General features: G+C 40.4%; 1 protein-coding gene and 1 non-coding gene across 3 annotated transcripts; one reads left to right on the plus strand and one right to left on the minus strand.

Annotated features, from left to right (window-relative positions):
* Positions 1–8,108: 8,108 nt before the first annotated feature.
* On the minus strand, positions 8,109–11,927 carry LOC122658390 (acidic leucine-rich nuclear phosphoprotein 32-related protein-like). 2 transcript variants are annotated; one of them, XM_043853323.1, is made up of 3 exons: positions 10,476–11,927; positions 8,434–8,640; positions 8,109–8,403 (listed from the first exon to the last, which is right to left on the minus strand). In XM_043853323.1, the coding sequence occupies exons 1-3, from the start codon at positions 11,568–11,570 to the stop codon at positions 8,362–8,364; spliced, it is 1,344 nt and encodes a 447-aa protein (XP_043709258.1). In that variant the 5' UTR covers positions 11,571–11,927; the 3' UTR covers positions 8,109–8,361. The 2 variants fall into 2 exon arrangements, with proteins under 2 accessions (XP_043709258.1, XP_043709257.1); XM_043853322.1 differs by having other exon boundaries at positions 8,109–8,640.
* A 6,020-nt stretch (positions 11,928–17,947) lies between these two features.
* TRNAT-AGU lies at positions 17,948–18,021 on the plus strand. Its single transcript has one exon. It is a non-coding gene; the product is annotated as a tRNA-Thr (tRNA).
* The last annotated feature ends 79 nt before the right edge of the window (positions 18,022–18,100 follow it).

The following is an 18,100-nucleotide window of genomic DNA, read 5'->3' on the forward strand; positions in this document are numbered from 1 at the left end:
ACTTCTGTCCTTCCATCCCACCCTGCCCCATATCCCTGGTCCCATCCCTCTCTTTGTATCACTTTTTTAAAGATATTGATAGTTTTTACGGAACCGTAAAAACTCAAAATTCATGGTCCTCTCAAACCAGATGTTGCCAATGTAGGTAGCCATGGATTTCACTGGGGATGAGTTGGACATGGCCAACATAATCTCCTTGTTCATTGCGGAGTTTGTATCGGAGACAACATTTAGTTTCGTCTTCAATAGTAAATTTTCCACTACTCATTAAAAACCCCACAAGAATCACAAATGGAACCCATTCAATATTGATTTGTACCTAAGTGCTTGTGATTATGTTATTAGTCAACAGAATTGAGACAAAACAACAACAAACTCAGGATGGCTACATGGATCCAATAACAAAAAGTATGGAAACAAATGTCTAAACAAGAAAAAGGGGATGAAGAGATGGCCAAAATAGGGATGGAGGATGAGATGAGAAATGAGAAGGAGGGGGGGGGGGGGGAGGAAGATGAAAGATCAAAGTAAGAGGAAGAAGGCACAACCCAGCAAGTCAGGAGAATCTTAGATAAATGGGCTCTGCAAAATTGATCTTTGCCCTCCAAGAGGCTCTGTCTGAGGTCATACTTGGGACAACTTCCAGACAATGCATGTCCTTTCTCACAACTTCTCCTATAGTCATTTTACGCCTGTCCCTAGCTCTTTTAGCTCATTCGATCGGAATCATATCACTCCTCCTTACTGGGGTATCCCTAAGCCTTCGTTGAATATGACCATACCATCTCAAACGGCTCTCTCGGAGCATGTCATTGATCGGGGCAACTCCAAAGCCAGCTCTAATACGATCATTTTGTACTTTATCCTTCCTAGTTTTCCCGCAGATCCATCTTAATATCCTCATCTCTGGTACACATAACTTCTCAATATGACACTTCTTAACTGCCCCACATTCTGCCCCATATATCATTGCCGATTGAACAATAGTCCAATAGAACTTCCCTTTAAGCTTTAAAGGAATGTGTTGGTCACACAATAACTTCTCAACGGTCTTCATCTCTGCTACACATCATTGTCGGTCGAACAACATCCACATCTCTGCTACACATAACTTCTCAATATGACACTTTTTAACTGCCCAACATTCTGCCCCATACATCATTGCCGGTCGAACAACAGTCATGTAGAACTTTCCTTAAAGCTTTAAAGGAATACGTCAGTCACACAATACTCCGGACGTACCATTTCATCTATCTCACTTTAATTCTCTGTGAAACATCATCCTTTATGTTACCTTCTTTATTAATGATGTGTGATTTTAGTTACACTATGATGGATACTGACATGATGCGAATTGAGGAAAGAGAGATGCTGCAAAGTGACTATTCTTTAGATAGTGATTAAAATTCGCACCATGTTAGTATCCATCATAATCAACAGAATTGGGAAGAAAATATAAATCTAATAAATGTGGCAATGATCGGTAAAAAAGATGAAGAAGCAACAGAGAGGACAACAGAAGCTTTGTTTGTATTTTCTGATCTACATCTTCTAGGTTAAGATTCAGGGTTAGAAACCCACTCAATGGTCAAACCACATAAGGAGAGAGAGAGAAGAAGAAGAAGAAGGTTTGAGGTTTTTTTTTTTAATGAAAACAAAACTTTAAAAAAAAAAAAATCAATGATAATATCCATTACATCTTCCACAACAAATATCCTAACCCTATCAGTTTTGGGTTTTATGGCAAGAATTTTTCCTTCCAAATAACCTTACTAAAGTCATTCAATTACCTGTCAATGTCAAATAAAACATGAAACAACTCTAATGGCCACTTGCTAGCCTCTGACTTGGAGAAGAACTAAATCAACTTTGAAGAATCTATCCAAATTTCTAAGGATTTATCTCCCAAACATCTTTGCTCCTTGAAGGCCTTTGAACAATCCCCTATCCTTTGTCTCCACCCTATCTCCTACTGCACTAACCCATAAAAGCAAACTAATTATGTCAACTGAAGGTAGAAGGAGAAGAAGAGATTTTACAATGCTCTAAAGAAACCAATGCTCTTCTGGTCGCACAAAAAAAATTTAATTGCGCAGAGTAGTAGATTAAGAATTGATGTTGCAGTAAGTTAGCCCAGTCTCTCACCCAGTAGTACATTTTATGCCCCACAACATACTTCAAGGCTTCCAAGTTCAACATACTTCAAGGCTTCCAAGTTCTTTCCCTGTCTCTTCGAAATAGACAAGAAGGGTTAGAGGTAATAGCCTATTTAGGTTAGCGGGTCAAATGGTTTCTTGAGGTGAAGGACTTCAACCTTGTAGGGTATGATTAAAAGCTCTCATCAGGATTGTGTTTCCAGGTCGATTGAATCAACATTGCCCTATTTATGATGGCCGAGAAGCATTCTAAGTGTTCCTTCCAGAATTCACTTTAGAACAATGGTCGACTCTCTTTTAGACGGGGATATGAGTACTTTGACTTCTGGTGCTCCATCCTCAAAGACTTAGAGCCCTTGGAAAGAAAAAGGAAGTAGCGAACAAGCAATAGGAAGAGGTGTGGCATGGCCGATCGCCCTGACTTCTGGGTTTGCTGATGAGAGAAGGCCAAGCCCTTCTCCTGAACACTTTCAATACCTCACCACACTTGATTTCATAGCTCGATTAGAGCAGCTCTTTGCAGCCTTCTTTAGGAGCATACTTGTTTGTAGATTCGTTCCCAAGATCACACTTGGAATTCCATTAACTTAATTGCTTACTGGGTAGTAATGAAACCCTACAATACAACTTATATGGCTGACTACAAACCACTACTATTATACGAGCTCACCACTAACCTAATGGTTTATGGCCCACCATCAAACTAGTGCTTGTTTCTAGTACACCAAACATGAGTGTGTTTCAAAGCCAAAACTTAATCTTAAATGGTATTTCAATGGCTCACACCAAACCCCATGTAAAACTCTAATTAAGAATATTGTTGAGCTCTTCAACTCAACCAAAATAATGCCTCTACCAGGTGAATATACTACACACAAGCCTAATACAAAAACCCTCTAAATAGGAAGATACATAAGTTTGACATATACAAATCCTCTCCTAAGGTTTATATACGAATTAAGCCAAAAATGTTGTATATCGATGGGAAAAGATCTGTCAAAGGTATGGCGTAGATCTGTATGCTAAAGATTAGATTTGTATGCTAAAGATTGTTGTTGTTATTACAAATCTTTGAGCATATTAATTGATAGGAAAAGATTTGTTAGAGGTAGGTGGTGATGGGGGATAGTATGGATTGTTGGAGGTTTCAGGTTCTGGGAATGATGGGGAAATTTGGTTTGGCCGTACCCGTAGGGTTTGTCCTTGAGAGGCTTAAAGACTCCGGAACTGATTTTCAAGATGCTTCTTTTCAAGTTCTTTTGCTCTGATCATGGCAAAAGCTTGGGTGGGATCTTCGACAGTATTAGTGATGTAGAGAAGCTCTTGATGAATTTGAGCAATTTCTCTCTTCAAATTTTGGATATTGTCATCTTGATTGATTAAGGTACTCTGAATCTGCTCTTGGTGGAAAAGGATTTGCTGGAGATACTGGTTTTGGATGAAGTTCTCATTCTGCCAGTTCAAAGCTGCTTCTGCGGGGGAAATTTGACCTTGGGAGCCAGTTGAATGAACTGGTGCTTTGACTTCCCAAACATGCTTGATATATCTGGAATCTTCATAGTCAGTTGGACCAAGAAAATTTTGTAATGCTCCGAAGAAATTGAGCCTCAGGCCGGTGAAAACACAAGGAGGGACCATTGGTGGTGGTTGTGATGGTGATGGAGGTGGAGCTCTTGGGCAGCTCATCATCATCTGAAGAGTATGTGCATGAGGGACAGTCACATACATCAAAAAACTTATGGCCATTGTCATCTTGGAATTTATAAACTAGTTCTCCTGAATGGGTAAAATGTCGGATGGGTACTTCTCGAGCATCCCAAACTATGTAGAGAACACTGAGCATAAAGTATTGGAAGAGCTTGGATTTTGACGGGCAGAGGGAAATTGAATCTCAACTTCAATCTCATGTCGAATGAAACAAGGTCTGTCGATTGAATGACTTGCTCTTCAGGCTCATGTTGGGACTGTTCATAGGTTATAATCCATCTTTGAGGGAGAAGCTTCAAGAGTTCGTCTCAAGGAATATGCCTCGGAACATGAGTGCAACTGACTTGTTGATCGGAGTCAATAGTCAGGGAGAGAGCATCATCAAAATGGCCGGTCACATGGTCAAAAGCATGATTTTGGAGTCGATATGCCATCTGATAATGCACGGTAGCAGCTTGTGTGGTGCATACCTGAGGAGCGCTAGTAATCTGGACTTGGACTTTCAAGGTAGTGGTTAAATGCTGGTTGGAAAGAGGCATGTTGAAGTTTAGGTACAAGGTGAAGAATATTGTGCCAGCATTAAGGCTTGTCGGTATAGTTGCTATGACTACATGATTTTACTGCTTAAAACGGCTATCAAAGAGGGCAATTCTTGAGACAATTGGAAGTCCTTTTCTGCCGTGGAAGATAAGGGCCAGTTTAATGGCTCCAAAATGAAGGTGTGTATAACCTTGGTGTGACCATTGACTGGGAAATTCAGCAGGTAGCTCTAAAATAAAGAGTTGTTCTTATTCAGTAGCAGGGATCTGGTACTGATCAAACCTTGAAGCTTGCACATATTCTTAGAGAGGAGTAGATTTTTTGGAACGAAGAATAGACTTAACAGTTTTAGTTACAGAGGTTGTGCTTTTGATAAAGATGATATATGGATTAAGGAGGGGATAGTTGGTGGGGTGAATGATCTAATCTTCTGGGAGATAGTTTATCTTATAGAGATAATCTAAACCTAGAAGCAGAAGAGGTTCGTAGGTTAAAAGAGGAAGTAGAAGAACGCGAGGGATTTGATCTTAAAGAGCTTGACATTATGGTAAGGTTTTGCCTTCCCAAAGAGATCTTGTACTTCTGGATTCACTTGTGCCGCGGCATGCAATAATAGCAATGGAGTTTCCCAAATTTAGTCATTCTCCCCGAGGAAACAAGGGCGAAGAGGAGGCACTCTGCCATCAGCCTACCAAGCTCAAGAGACCTCGCTGAAAATGGAAAACCATGGCCAAACTCAAATTAAGACATCTGTCGCCGGGCCTTAAACCGCATAGCGGCGACCGCACATCATACGCATGAGCATAACCAATATGCACATGATAATACTGAGTACTGAGCCTCCAAGGAAAGAACAGAAGAGAGAGCTAGGCAACTGATACCACAATAAAGGTATTTGTCAAATTTGTGTATCTCCCTATTTAGAGGGTTTTTGTCCAACAGATGGTTTTTGCACAAAATGCCTAAACAACTCGCAAGAAAAAAAGAGATGCCAATCTGACTCATCCTCTCATTCGCCAAAATAACATTGCTAATCCCCATTTAACTATTTTTGACAGCCTCAATTTGTGGATAAACCATTAAAAATCAATCTCCCAATAAGACATTAAAAATAAGATTTAAATTCCATGTAGATCCACACATTAGATCGGAAACTAATTTATAGATAGAACAAGGCTTGAAGATTGATGTTTAGAGTGGTGTCGATCGAGAGTGAGAGGCACAACCCTAGTTAGCAAAAACACATTTAAAACTCTGTTTTAAACACGTTCCTTTTTTCTTTTCTTTTTTTGTTTTCAACACATTTTATCGTATGTTTGGAACATACGGGAAAAAAAGACAAACAACAAATATTCCCATTTTAAACGTGTTTAAAACACATTCTCATTTTTTTTTGCGCTTTTTAAGACCTTGGACTTATTGAACAGTGGTTGTATGGCATACTTAACTGGCCATATCTCTCTCCCAAACTCTTATCAACCTAATTCTTCATGGACTAAAAGATGATTCAAAATGCTACATTTCTCATGATATCTCCTTCAACTCAAGGTCAATGCACAAACTCTGAAATTGAGTTACAAATTGATTCATCCATTGAAAAGGGTTTCTAATGCAATGACTCCCAATTCCAACTAAACATGCATCACTCCATGAGTTCGTTGGTTGTGTTGACAACATGAGCAACACCATAACCAAGCCACATAGCTCAACTTTGAACATTATGGCACCTAAATTGGAAACTAAAATAATTGGATGAAATATCTTGAAACTTATAATAGGTTGTTGAATATATATGATTCATTTTAGACGTTAAAAATGTATTGAATATTTGAAGCATATATTTCAAATAATAATTTCTCAATTTAAATTAGAATAATACCATTTTTAAAACCCATACCATCACTTTGTAATCTTTTACTGTTTAAAAATCGTACCATCCATTTTTATATTTTTTTTAATATAAACATTTTAAATCCATACCATCCGTTTGCAATTTTTTACCGCATAAAACTTATCCGTTTGTAAGTTTATAGTTGTTACTTGACATTAAAGGATGAGGCCAGGCCCTCCACTCAGTTTCTTTATGTCCAAATGACATAACGAAGACGGAGTGGAGAGGGGATGGAGGAGTTGCAGTGGTGGGGTTACAGTTGCCTGGAACCCCAGCCGACTAGGAGAGGGGAGCGGGAGGGAGCAAAGGGATTTTGGGGTAGTTGGCATATCATGTCAACGAAGGAAGACGAGAGCATGTCGAGAAGCTACGAGTCAGCGTGGAAGAGAACATGTTGCGAATTTGCAGGAAGAAATAGGGCGAACCGGAGGGGATATGAGGCTGCAGAGAAGCAGGGTGATGGTTGAAGAAGGGGTAGATGCGCTGCTGCGGTGATGGAGAGATGTGATGCAAAATTGAACCGTTTAGATATTTTCTCTTTCATCCGAATATCAAAAAGTGCAAACATGTAAATTCCATTACACAACGCTTCCTTTTATTGTATTTAATAATAAAAACGTGACTCGTCCAATGAAGAGTTGGAAGACGAGAGAGACAAAGCTTAATATAAAAATTACAAAGGAAGGAGGGAACGCTTGATTTTCCAACAATTGTTTGAAGTTTGAACATGAAAGTCCATAGAGCTAGAACGGTAACTTCACCTGCAAGAAAAGAAAATCGCCCAATGAAGACAAGAGAAAATAATAATAATAATAAATGACAAAAGAGTAGAGTACAAAAAGCATGTAAAATAAAGCCAATCTTTCCGACCAGATTAGGCCCCATCAAAAAAGTTCTAAAAACCAAAAACTTAATTAATTAATAAATTACAAAAAGGATCTACCTTTACTGAAGGAAATAATATCCTAATAATAGGGTATGATGGGGACAAAGTTGGTAGACGTTGCAATTGTATCCCCATCCTATTCATAGCAGTGGGTACTAAATGAGACTTGCATGTGACGTGCAGCTCCCCTCCACCACACGTGATGTGACACGCGCAAGACCCTACACCTGTCTAGTGAAGTATCCATCCTCCCCTTCAGTCTTCATGGCTACTACATCCACCCACAGGCTACACACCACACCATAGGATGGAAATCCTCTCCCCACCCCCCCCCCCCCTCATTTTTTTTAAAATGTATCATTCCGATGATGCAGATTCGCAGACCATTTAAAGATCGGTGCATATACACTTTCCTAACCACCCACCCCCACCCACCCATCCATCCATCCATTTAGGGTATAGATCAGATCATCACCAAATCAGAATCCAAAGCATCGCGCTTTAACTTTTGCATTTTTTTAACTTGCCAAATTGACTTCGAACTCGCATAGACCACCTAATACGTGGAGCAAACCAGCTTTTACAACCACCCCGGTCACACATCTGGCGGCCTATAATAAAAACTAACCCCCCTAAACCAACGGTTCAAATCACCTGGCAATGGCCCATAAGAAGGGTGGTGGAGGTGGTGGGATTTGGGCACAGAGAACCAAATCAACAACGGCGATATAGCCCCACTTCGAATCAAATTATATGGAACGAACCCATGTGTCAACTTTTACAAGGCGTTTTCAGAATACTCTGAAGTCTGGACAAGGGGCGGGAAGTTTAAAAATTGGGTTTGACAAAACTATCCCTTCCGAAACCCAACTCTTTTGAACACCCTAAACCCCAGAACTCCCAAGCCCAAACCGCGGGATGGATCATGGATCTGCGAAAGGGCATCAACCGCTCATAACTGATATTTGAAAAAACAACCAACGGCTATATACGATGAAGTATATGCGGGGACAAAACCACTAACGACTTTTTGAACCAAGTACCACCCACACAACATAATTTTGTCCATGAAGAAAGCTGACAATCAGTCTTCAACAATCTCCAAGCCTTCTTCCTCTCTCCTCTTCATTCCTTCCCTGCAAAGTGAGACAAGGGCATCCATGAAAACAGAGGACAAACTGTTAATGGTGCCTGGATGACTTGGCATCTTCAACACCATCGTCGTCATCGTCGTCGTCATCATCATCATCAGCATCATCATCATCATCTTCACCTCTCTTCCTCTTAGCCTGGGAAGAAGTCGACGGATGGAGCTGCACCTTGTCACACAGATCCTCTTCGTCTGCAACCTCCTCCTCCTCTGCATCATCCTCTTCATTCACTGGCTCCAAATCACTACCTCCAGCATCTTCAGCCTGCCCAATTGGCTGAATCAGGTACTCGGCTCCAAAATCTTCTTCCTGCCATTAAAAAGAACATCATCTCAATAATACAGGGGGGATTAAAATCAGCATACTTGATACCCTTGCTACCAAACAAAAACAAAGAGAGTAAGGGAACATTCTTGTTTACAGAAGAATTTGCTAGAGCTCTTGTCTAGCTCCCCTGATACATACATACACACATACATGCAAACCAATTGGCATGTAACAGACAGGAAATGGTTCCTGTTTGAACAATCTAAATAGGAAAACTCCCCAATAAGCTAAATGCATGAACAGAACATATAATAGCATCAAACATGTACCACAGTTTTGAGAGCTAAAAGTTAAAGAAACTCAACCATTGGTCATCCATTCAACCCCCACAATCAAATGATTACACCGAACATTAACTTTTTGCTATATTGGGAGTTAAGACACCCTTTTTATCCATAATCTTACTAATAAAATATGAAACAACCAAACCTGATGCTCCTGAGATCATCTTATGGCTTCATGAAGTAGGGTAGAATCTCTCCCATTATCAAGGATCTACACTCACTTGTTTCATGGTATCATTAACCCCACAAAAATTGAATTAAATTCAGAAAATTTAAAAGATTATAATTAATTACCAAAAGATTGATACAGTATTGAAACTTAACACTATCCAATCATGATACCAGTAAGACAATCAGTCTCATCAATAGAAATTTCTGCTTTCCCAACAGGGCATCAATAGAAACTCCTGCTTTCCCAACAGGGCATACCACATAAATTAGGACAGTAAGCCCTCCAATCCCAACAACCACCCTACTCCCCTGAACATATGTTAGCAATTGCCAAACCCTGGATGAAAACATGTAGAGATTTGTCTCAAAATAAAACTCTGATAGAACAATAACATATAATAGTCAGCAGAATAAGGATAGCATGTCAAAAATCAATAAAATAGATCTCCAAAATAACAGTAAAAGGAATAAAAAATAAAGTACATATTCTAACTAAACAGCACCAGCTGCAGAAGCAGTAAAAAAAATAGCCATGAGAAATAATTTCACTTCTAAAAGAGACAACTCAATTTTAACTCTATTTTTTGAAGTGTTTATGAACTCTTGCCACCCTGATAAAGCACGAAAATTTCAATTACTAAAATCCATTCTATTCAAAAGCATCAGGCTTTTCACTGGCAGTATAGGCAACTTACTTCTTGCTAGTGTTTATGAAATCATGGATCAAGTATGTAAATAAAATCAAAATTACTAATTATTTATTAATAATAGCATTAATAAGATATATCATGGTGAAAGTAGCTATAGATTGGAAGTGATGCTCAGACTTGATGAGCCAAAGCTTCCTCACATTCATATCCAAAAAGCTCCATCACCTAAAAGACTACAAGCCATCCTTACATGATGTTAATGCTATAGTCACAGGAATCTCCGTGGCAATGCTGCATGCTACATTTTCTTTCAACCTTTCAAACAAGAATCTAGCAGTTTTCCACCTCCATAGCAATGTCAGCTTACTACAATACCAATATATGCATGTAACTCTCACAAGAATGCAAGTACTAATCTCTTATTAAAACATGGAGTTAAACAAACAATGAAACACCAGGTAAATGATTGGCAACTACTACGAGCTCGTACAACCATCCCCAACAAAAGGGAACTTTTTCAGCAAACCCTAAGTAAGCCGCACATCATTTAACAGAGAAATCATCCATGGGGCAAACACTAATTCAGCACTAACCAGGAACCAAAGCACAGTTAGCTCAAAAGAATAGAGACGCATGCTAAGGAAAAAATAAATAGTAAAAACAAAGATCCTCTTGCAGGGATAGGGATAGTTATAAAAAGCAAAGTTTTTACCTCATCGTCACCATCATCATCTTCATAATCTCCTTCTTCCACACCCTGCTCCTCCTCCCCAATCTCTCCGTTTTCGTCTTCCTCTCCCTGCTCATGACCATCAATCTCACCTTCAGTGCTAGTCAGGCGCCCCGTACTTCCAGGCTCCGCATCTTCTTCGTCGTCCTCAACCTCCTCCTCTTCGTCATCCTCGTCGTCATCACCACCATCATCCTCTTCGACCCCATCTTCCTCATCATCACTGTCCTCAATCTCATGAACCTCGACAACATCCTCCTCTTCAGCATCGTCTTCATCAATCTCCTCACCCAAACCATCATCTTCTTCATCTTCTACATCCTCCTCATCCTCGTCTCCATCTGTCGAGGCCGCCACCCGATACCCATTAGACTGATGATGCGAACTCGACCCATTAGCAACTCTGGTTATCTCCGTCTCCTCCTCATCAGCATCACTCTCCTCATCCTCATCAACATCGACCAGGACTCTTCCACCTCCAACGCTGCCACCATTACCCATCTTCCCCGATCGATCTTCACCGTCAATTTCTCCACTACCAGGATCATCCTCTTCGTCATCTTCTTCATCTTCCTCCTCCTCATCGGACTCCGGGCGCTCATTCTCATCAGCATCCATCTTGTCCAAGTACTTAAGAGATTTGATCAAGCCGAAGACCTTAGATCGATATTCTTTGATCCGCGTGACAGGACACTCATAGAGATCGAGCGAGACAAGCTTGAGCTGCGCAAGTGGAGTCAGGTCTTCCAGGTATTGGATTCGATTGTTAGAGAGGTCAAGGTCACGCAACGACTCCAGACCGGCTTCCACGAGAAATTCAAGGCCACCAGCAATACGATTGTCAGATAGGATGAGCTTCTGTAGATTTTGAAGACGGGGAAACTTCTCCAGGGAAGAGACACCAACGTTTGCAATGGAGAGGTGCTCAAGATTCTCAAATTTCTCTAACAAGATTGGAGGAGGAAGACGGCCCTGGACGCATTTCACTGCGCCATCCAGGGTTAGGGAACGTGCAGAAGCGCAATCGGTTTGGCCATCGAGCGCCGTTTCCACGGCCCTCTCCCAAACCTCATCCATTAAGGAGCAGAAACCCTAGATTTCAACAATAACAACAGAACACCAAAACAAAAAAAGAGAGAAATGAAACAGCACAGAAATCGGGTGAACCTAAGGTATCACGTCTCTGTAACACAGAGGATCGACCTCAACATCTCCAAATCCAAACGAATGAAAGCAACCTCACCCTACAGTCGACAATATAAGTTAAAAATTAGTGATGTACAAACCCTAATCCCAACCCTAAAGTGAGTTTAAAGCCCTAGGTTGCAGGGAGATAGCCTTTCTTCTTCTTCACCTCTGCGTGTCTGCTGCTGTACTGCAAGAGAAAAGAAGGGAAATGGGAAAAACCTAAACGCTCATGTTTCTCTCTCTATCTATCTCTCTTCTCCTCTTTTTCTAGTGGCGCGAGCTTCACCGCAACCGGCAGGAACTCCTGAACCGCGGTTCGAGTTCGGGGGTTTCTAAGGGTTAAACCCTTTCCCATAGAGGATTCGAGACTGTGTTTCCTTGTTGCTTGATTTCTTTCCACCGTTGGATACGTTATGCGCGGATCGCTGACGTGGAATAAATTTAACGGCAAAGATTTAATTTGGATGTGTTTGTTTCTGCAGAGCGGTGAACGGGTGTTAAGTTAAGGATGGATATGAAGGGCAAGAGAGTCATATCATTTCAGACATGTCCAATACGTCAACTTCCGGGTAAGATCGGGATAGTTGATGAAAATGCCCCTGAATCACCATAAAATACCGAATATGCCATTAACGATGGAGCATCGATCGATGGATCTCTTCTCGTCTCATCTCCAAGACTCCAAACTCCAACGCAATTATTCTAATAAGATTGGTGTTGAAGTTTTGAAGAAAAAGATGAAGAAAAAATAAGGGAACTGGACCGGCCGTTTGAAAACGAATGGTGGAGCGATGCCAGCCCGGGCACTGCTCCAGTCATATTTTGGTTGGGCCATGATATAAATTAATGGTGAAACACGGTTGAATTGGATTGGGTTTTTTAAAACTGCGGTCCAACCCTGAGTCTTCTTCACTCATACCAAGCCCAAACCCAGACCGGCCCTAAGGTTGGGCTAAGATATCTCAACATAGAGGATTCAACCCATGACCTTGATCAAGCCAGGTTGGCCTTAATTGACTCGGATTTTGCCATTTGTGTCCTTTATATGTATTAAAAAAAAATGAGACATTTCTACCCAAAAAAAAAAAAAAATGAGACATCATCAACATCTTCATTCTTAAAATTGGAAATGGTTTCTGTGGGGGAATAGTGACCCCTACGTCTAGACACAGAGGGAGCACAATGACCGCTTTTGTCCCTGATTGGCGCCGCGTACATGGAGGGGACACGCTCCCCCCATAGAGAACTTTTCCCCTTCTAAAAGATAATCCTAAATGCTTAAAATTGTAAAGATTGTATAATCGCCCTGGTTTCCTATTCCCTCTCACAGGGAATCATGAGATGACGCTCTGCCACTGGGTAGATACCCAGGTGTGCTCACCCATTGGCCCAGACGCTTGTGTAGAGACCATGTGACCAAGTAGAGATCTTTTATTCTTAATGGGAAAAAGATCTCTACTTGGTGGTGTTTCCTACACCCTTTCACAGGGAATCATGAGATGACGCCTCTGCCACTCGGTAGATACCCAGGCGTGCTCACTCATTGCCCCAGACACTTGTGTAGAGACCATGTGACCAAGTAGAAATCCTTTGCTCTTAGTTAATATATAATTTTGGGAAAGAGAATGCAAATTGCACGCATGCGGTGTGCTGACCCGACGCCTAGACACATGGGAAGGCAAAATGACCGTTGCATCCCTGTGAAATTCCGCCTTTCCATGGGGGTGCAACGGTCATTTCTCCTACCCCATGTGTTTGGGTGCAGAGGCAGTGCACTGCACATGCACCCAGTTAGTATTCTTTCTCCCTACAGTTATATATAAAATAAGGGTCAAGTTGGGCTGGTCTCAGCCCAAGCTCAAGCCCAACCCAACCTTGGGCTTGAAAATCTCAATTTAAATCCGCCCTACAGGCTGAAAAATCAAGCACAAGCCTTGTTTGGGCTCAATGCAGGCTCGGGTTCATAAGGTCAAACTTACACCCCTATTTACAACTAAGTACATGTTGGGGAAAGTTTATGGATCTTTAGCTTTAAGTGTTTTTTTCATGATAAAAAAATACAGGTCAAATGGGAAGTCTTGCTTTAGAATATTTCCTGCCTCATGAACCATAAGCCCATAAGCCCCCTATTTTTTATTTTTTTTTTTAATGATAAAAAATCAAAATATATTAAGAATCGAAAGAGGAACATACGACAGTATTATTTGATTGTTGAGCCATTTTGGTTAGGTTAGAAGCGACCACTGAACAAAAAGGATCCTTCTTAAACCTATAGTTCATATCCTAGCCTGTAAGGTTAAGCCCATAAGCCCTCTAGTTTCTTGGCTTATGATGTTGGGGCGGTGATTATTCTAAACTGACACATCTTATGGCTTCGGACTTTTAATATCCAAAAGAGGTTTTCTTGGCTGGTGTGGCGAACAAGTCGTCATAGGAATGTAATATAGCTTTGATTTTGGATATTAGATCTCAGGTTCATGTTTTTTGTTTGGTAAGAGATCTCATGTTCATTTAAACCCCTTCTTTATTTTATATTTTATTTATTATAAAAAAATTTTTATTTTTATTTGAAATAAAAAAAACAAATTATTATTATCACAAAGGTATGTTATATTTTAAAATTTCACAAAGCATTTATTCTGCGACGTGGATAGATGATATGTCAATTCCAACCATTAGATAGAGAGTACGTGGTTATGTTAAATTTCAGAGTTTAATTCAATCAAATACCTCTTTTTATATTGATACACATAATGTGTATGTCCATGCATGTGTACACGTATTCTAGACATTACTGTACACTCTTCTAACTCTGAATGCGAACAGACGACTCAGATTTAAAACTATAAAAATTGATTCATCAAATTTGTCTTGTGATTTTTAGAAACACTACTTTCCATTGTTAGAGGACTTAGATCTCATCCTTTTTATATTGTTTGAGTTATCATTTAAAAAAATATAAGGCAAATTTCATGGACACCCCCTCTAAGTATTCAATATATCAGAAAATTACCAAACTTGATCAAAATGGCAACTTTCCCCTTGACGTTAAGCACAATTAGTACCAAAGGTAGATATCCTCTTAGTTATTTAAATAAAAAAATTGTATAGTGAACTGGATGCTTAGGCGACCATCACCTGCTCCGGCTCCGACAATCATTACCAGCGGCATCTCCCTATCCCTTCTCCGTCTCGGACGCCCCTCCCCCTTCTCTGCTCAGACAAGTAGAGGAAAGGCCGCAACGGTGGGAGGCTCGGGGCCTCATGCCTACACCACGGCAAAGCATGCGGTGCTGGGTCTCGTCCGATCGACCTGTAGTGAACTTGGGGCACACGGGATCAGGGTCAACTGCGTCTCTCCCTTTGGAGTTGCAACGCCTATGGTCTGTGATTGTTTCAATATGGAGCCTAATGTGTTAGAAGCTAACGGTGCTGCCATATCCAACTTGAAGGGGATTGTCTTGAAGGCTACCCACATCGCAGAGGCTGCTCTGTTTCTTGCTTCCGATGAATCCGTTTACATCAGTGGACATAACTTGGTTGTTGATGGAGGGTTCACCATCATTGCCCGCAGTTATTCCCACGACCAAATCCAATGATTATTGTTGCAATTTACTTTAACTATCCTAGTCGGCCGGCCATAATTGTTGTTGTTGTCTTTGTAGACTTGAAGGTGGTGGCTATGGTGGCAACGGGCCGTCGGCGCTGGTGTCTCTATGTGAGAGCGAGAGAGAGGGAGGGAGAGATTTCATTGATTGATTAATTTAAGGGAAGAAGATGCTCAAGGACCTGAACCCCAGAACTCTGAATCGTTTCGCCATTATTCAATTTAAGGGAAGAAGATGCTCAAGGACATGTCCGTTAGGGACTCAGGGACGACAACGCCGCCGCCGCTGACGCCCACCTCCTTCTCTGTTTCATCAGGGACATGAACCCTAGGGTGATCACCGTCGCAGAAAGGGAGGTGACGGTGGAAATCGTGCCTTGGTTAAAACCTGAAAGGGAAGGTTTTAATGTTGCAATTGGGAATCAATCATGATTTGAAGACACATGAAGAGAATAGTTTGTAATATAGGGTTTTACCTTTAACGGTGGTATGGTAAGTTCCCCTGTGGTAACGGTAATTTTATCGTTATAAAAAAATTAACAGCAATTTATCTGCACAGACCTAACCAGTGGACTGAGTTGAAATAAAAACATAAAGTAAAGATAATTTGTGATATTTTTTCAAAGTTTGATATGTCTGTGACATTTCATATACTTACAGGGGGCATCCATGAAATTTGCTCAAAAATATAAACCTCATTTGATTTTCTGTTTGGAAACAAAATGTAATGTTTTGAATTGGAGTGCCTTACTTAAGCCTGTTAGAGGTTGCTCCTCTATTGCCTTTGTCCCAAGCACTGGCTCTCGAGGTTGTTCCTTTGTTGCCTTTATTCTAGGCATTGGCTCTCAAGGTTTCGATGGAGATCTTTGGTGCTTGGTTGCATCTGTTCATGATATTTAATTGGAAATGATCCTAGCACCGTATCCTGCTAGGTCTCAGTCATTCATCAATTTCTTTATTTTTCATGGTATCTCCTCTGATAGTTTGGAATCTTGGAGAAAGATTTCAATTGGAGGGCTAGGATTAAAAGATTTTCCTTTTCTCTAATTTTTCTTTATTTTATGTTTCACAAAAGCATCTAGGCTCTTTGGAGGGAAATTCCTCATTTGGCCCTTTTCCCATGCATTTTGAAAAAATTTCCAAATTCAACTCTTACCAGCATGTGATTTAATTCCGTGGATGTGTAACAAAAAAATTTTGGCGTCACGAGCTTAGCCAACTCATTGCCAACATCAACAACTGTATGTTGCATGTCATCTAAAACTTGTTGCGCACCAGTACATGCAAAGAATGATGTATATGTGGGGAAGAGCTACATGTCTCCTTTTTGTATTAAGTAATTCTAAAATCATTGAATTCTACCACAAAACAAAATCCTAAAATCATGAATGAAAAACAAAAACATAATCTCAAGGGGCAACGCAGTTGGCAAGGGACGAAGCCTAAGGAAGCTGAAGGTCCTGAGTTCGACTCAGCCTCCCCCCTTGGGGTCACCCGCCTGAGTAGAAACTCCCTGATGAACATGGGGGCCCCAATATCTTCCGATTCATGTGTGTTGTAGGGTTGTGCATGAGCCAAGGGGGAATTAGTCGGCCAAAAGTTGGACACCTCCAGTTCCCCAAAAAAAAAACAAAAATATATACTACTTCTTATGCTTACTTGATTGACTATTTAAATGTGTGACATGGTGTAGACAAACCCTTTGTCCTTACACATGATGGGCTAGGTCATTGCAATGTTTCATATATTAATAGGTTAGTGTTAACAATTGGGCACATTAGAATGATAGGAAGCCTTGTTGTAGATATATTTATACTTGTATTTATAATAGGTCAGATAAGCTACATTACAACATATGGGTGAAGTCAGACTTCTTGAACCTTTCCTAATTAGTGTGTTGACTAATTTACCGTCCACATTTTACCATTTGACCCTACTAGTAGCACTTTCATTAATATGAACATTTTGGCCTTGTCCCCATCTCAGTATCATAAATGTTTAAAGCGTTCACAGTTCATCCTTAAAACTCTTATAGGAAATCGTCTCGAGCTAATATCTCAAGTAGGCTTGTAAATGGATCGGATTCGGCTAGGATACGGATCAGATGTAATCGGATTTGGATATTTCTTGGTCGAATTTGGATACCTCTAAACGGATTCGGATGGATTCGGATGCGGATCAAATTCGGATTTTCGACAATCCGTTTACACTTCTGCCTTGTGTAACCCGAACCTTCCCCCCCCTAGTAGATATTCCCTCCCCTCCTAGTGGATACAATTCACTCTCAATCCATAGTTTTAGATCATGATTCTCTTTTCCTCATATTCTAGAACGTGTTGAATTTTCAAAAACCCTCAAGATCATTATTTACTTAATTTTTTTATAATTAAGTATTCGGATTAGGATTTTTATCGGAGTATTCGGATTTTTTTTCGGATATCTCTAAACGAATTCGGATGCTCCGAAACCGATACGGATGTGGATCGAATTCGGATTTTTTATTTTCCATTTACAGCCCTAATCTCAAGCACGTAACATAGAAAATTAGTTATATTTATCTGATACAAAGCTTTCCATATTTTTTAGACAAATGGGAAGGTAGAATTTGTGAAATAATTATTTATATTTAAATTATGTGGTGCTTCCTAATAGACATCTGGCTTTCATAGCTCAGTTGGTTAGAGCACCCGTTTAGTAAGCGGGAGGTCCTGAGTTCAACTCTCAGTGAAAGCAACTAATTGTTGTCTGACAAATTTTTTTCATTTGAAGGTATTCTTCTTCATAAACCTCAATTTTTGGGTTTTGTTTGGCA

The sequence above is a fragment of the Telopea speciosissima genome, chromosome 4, assembly GCF_018873765.1.
Source record: "Telopea speciosissima isolate NSW1024214 ecotype Mountain lineage chromosome 4, Tspe_v1, whole genome shotgun sequence".
In the NCBI taxonomy this organism is placed as follows: domain Eukaryota; kingdom Viridiplantae; phylum Streptophyta; class Magnoliopsida; order Proteales; family Proteaceae; genus Telopea; species Telopea speciosissima.

Excerpts from the sequence above, each read along its gene's own strand:
- LOC122658390 (XM_043853322.1), bottom strand. The coding sequence starts at position 11,570 with ATGGATGAGGTTTGGGAGAGGGCCGTGGAAACGGCGCTCGATGGCCAA. Across the intron at positions 8,641-10,475 it reads ATGATGATGGTGACGATGAG|GAAGAAGATTTTGGAGCCGA; the intron begins GTAAAAACTTTG and ends TTTTAATGGCAG.